Genomic DNA, 2,024 nt, shown 5'->3' with positions numbered 1-2,024 from the left:
TCCTCCTCCTCCTCCTCCTCCTCCACCTCACCCTCTTCCTCCTCCTCCTTAATAATCTCCGCAGGTCATCCGCCCCCCCGGCCTCAACGACGTCGCCATGGTGGTCTGGAGGGTGTCGGTCACGACGCCCGAGTGTCCCAAGGGCAGGGAGTTCATCCTCATAGTCAATGACGTCACCCTTCAGAACGGCAGCTTCGGAGTCAGAGAAGACCAGGTCCCTCCTGCCTCTCCTCCTTCCTCCCCTTCCCCTACTCCTTCCACTACGCCGTCCTCCCGTTCTCCCCTTTCATTTTTCCCTCTCCCTCTCCCTCCTTATCTCCTGATCCTTATCATGATCATGATCATGATCATGATCCTGATCCTGATCCCTCTTCTCCCCCTACTTCCTGCTGAGGCTGCTTCCTGCCCCAGCTGACGACAAGCAGGTCTTCCACCTTGCCACCTCTCTCGCTCAGGAGGAAGGCATTCCTCGCATCTTCGTCGCCGCCAACACAGGCGCGCGCATCGGGCTGGTGGACGAGGTCAGGAACAAGTTCCGCGTGCAGTGGAAGGACCCTCTGAACCCGAGCTCGGGCATGGAGTTCCTCTACCTCGACGAAGATACGGTGGACGTGCTGGTCAAGAGGGGGATGGCGCAGGTGGAGGAGGTGACGGCGTCGGACGGGACGAGGAGGAGCAAGTTGGCCGCTGTCATCGGGCCCGACGGGATCGGAGTGGAGAACCTGAGGGGGTCGGGAAAGATCGCCGGGGGCACCTGCCGGGCGTACCGGGACATCTTCACACTGACGTTCGTGTCCGGGACGAGCGTTGGGATCGGGGCGTACCTGGTGCGGCTCGGGCAGCGGGCGATCCAAAAGGGGCCGCCGATCCTGCTGACTGGGGAGGCGGCGCTGAACAAGGTGCTGGGAAAGAAGGTCTACACGTCGAACTACCAGCTGGGGGGGACGCAGATCATGTGGAGCAACGGAGTAGCGCACGAAGTGGTGTCCAACGATCTCATGGGAGTGCAAGCCATCATGCGCTGGCTGTCGTACGTGCCCGCGCGGAGAGGAGGAGGACCTTGTGTGCTGCTGTCTCCCTCGAGGAAGCTCCTGGACCCCATAGAGAGAAAAGTTTACGATCCCAGGAGGGGCCCCGACCCGCAGACCGTCTACGACCCGCGCATCCTCCTGACGGGAGCGGTGGACGCCATCGGCAAGTGGCGGGGAGGGCTCTTCGACAGGGACTCATTCCACGAGTCGCTCGACGGGTGGGGCATGACGACCATCTGCGGGAGGGCGAGGCTGGGGGGCATCCCAGTCGGCGTCGTCCTGCCGGAGATGAGGAGCGTCAACTGCACCCACCCCGCGGACCCCGCGGACCCCGACTCCAAGGAGCAGAACGTGGTGCAGGCGGGGGGTGTGTGGTTCCCGGACTCAGCCTACAAGACGGCGACTGCGATCCGGGACATGAACCTAGAGGAGCTGCCGCTGTTCATCCTTGCCAACTGGCGCGGTTTCAGCGGGGGGATGCGTGACATGTACGAGGAGATCCTCAAGTTCGGGTCCATGATCGTGGAGAACCTCGTCGACTACTCCCACCCCATCTTCGTCCTCGTCCCTCCTGGGGGCGAGCTGAGGGGGGGTGCCTGGGTGGTGATCGACCCGACCATCAACCCGGAGCAGATGGAGATGTACGTCGACCCTTCAGCGCGAGGAGGCATCCTCGAGCCCTCGGGCATCGTCGAGATCAAGTACAGGAGGAACCAACTGCTGGAGACGATGAGCCGGCTCGACCCGGAGGTCGCCTCGCTCAGCATGCAGCTGACGACTGCCCCGGAGCACGAGAGGAGGGGGATCGCGATGCAGCTCAAAGCCAGGCAGGAGCTCCTCCTCCCCCTTTACCTCAAGGTCGCCGAGCACTTCGCCGACCTCCACGATGTTCCTGCTCGCATGCTCGCCAAGCGATGCGTTCACGGCATCGTCGACTGGACGTGGAGCAGGCAGTTCTTCTATGCTCGCCTCGCCGTCGCCTAGGTCCTCCCT

At 63.2% G+C, this 2,024-nt stretch overlaps 1 protein-coding gene across 1 annotated transcript in view; it reads left to right on the top strand.

Moving 5' to 3' along the window:
* GUITHDRAFT_72035 (hypothetical protein) overlaps positions 1-2,015 on the top strand; it is a gene marked incomplete at both ends in the record, with an annotated part of 8,228 nt that extends 6,213 nt beyond the window's left edge. The window contains 2 exons of the mRNA XM_005831520.1: positions 65-214; positions 426-2,015. Coding sequence (XP_005831577.1) covers positions 65-214; positions 426-2,015 — 1,740 coding nt within the window. The remainder of the gene's footprint in view (positions 1-64; positions 215-425) is intronic.
* Between the last annotated feature and the right edge of the window lie 9 nt (positions 2,016-2,024).

This window comes from Guillardia theta (genome assembly GCF_000315625.1).
Source record: "Guillardia theta CCMP2712 unplaced genomic scaffold GUITHscaffold_39, whole genome shotgun sequence".
In the NCBI taxonomy this organism is placed as follows: domain Eukaryota; class Cryptophyceae; order Pyrenomonadales; family Geminigeraceae; genus Guillardia; species Guillardia theta.
The sequence above is the reverse complement of the archived record's forward strand: the minus strand, read 5'-3'. Positions and strand labels throughout refer to the sequence as shown.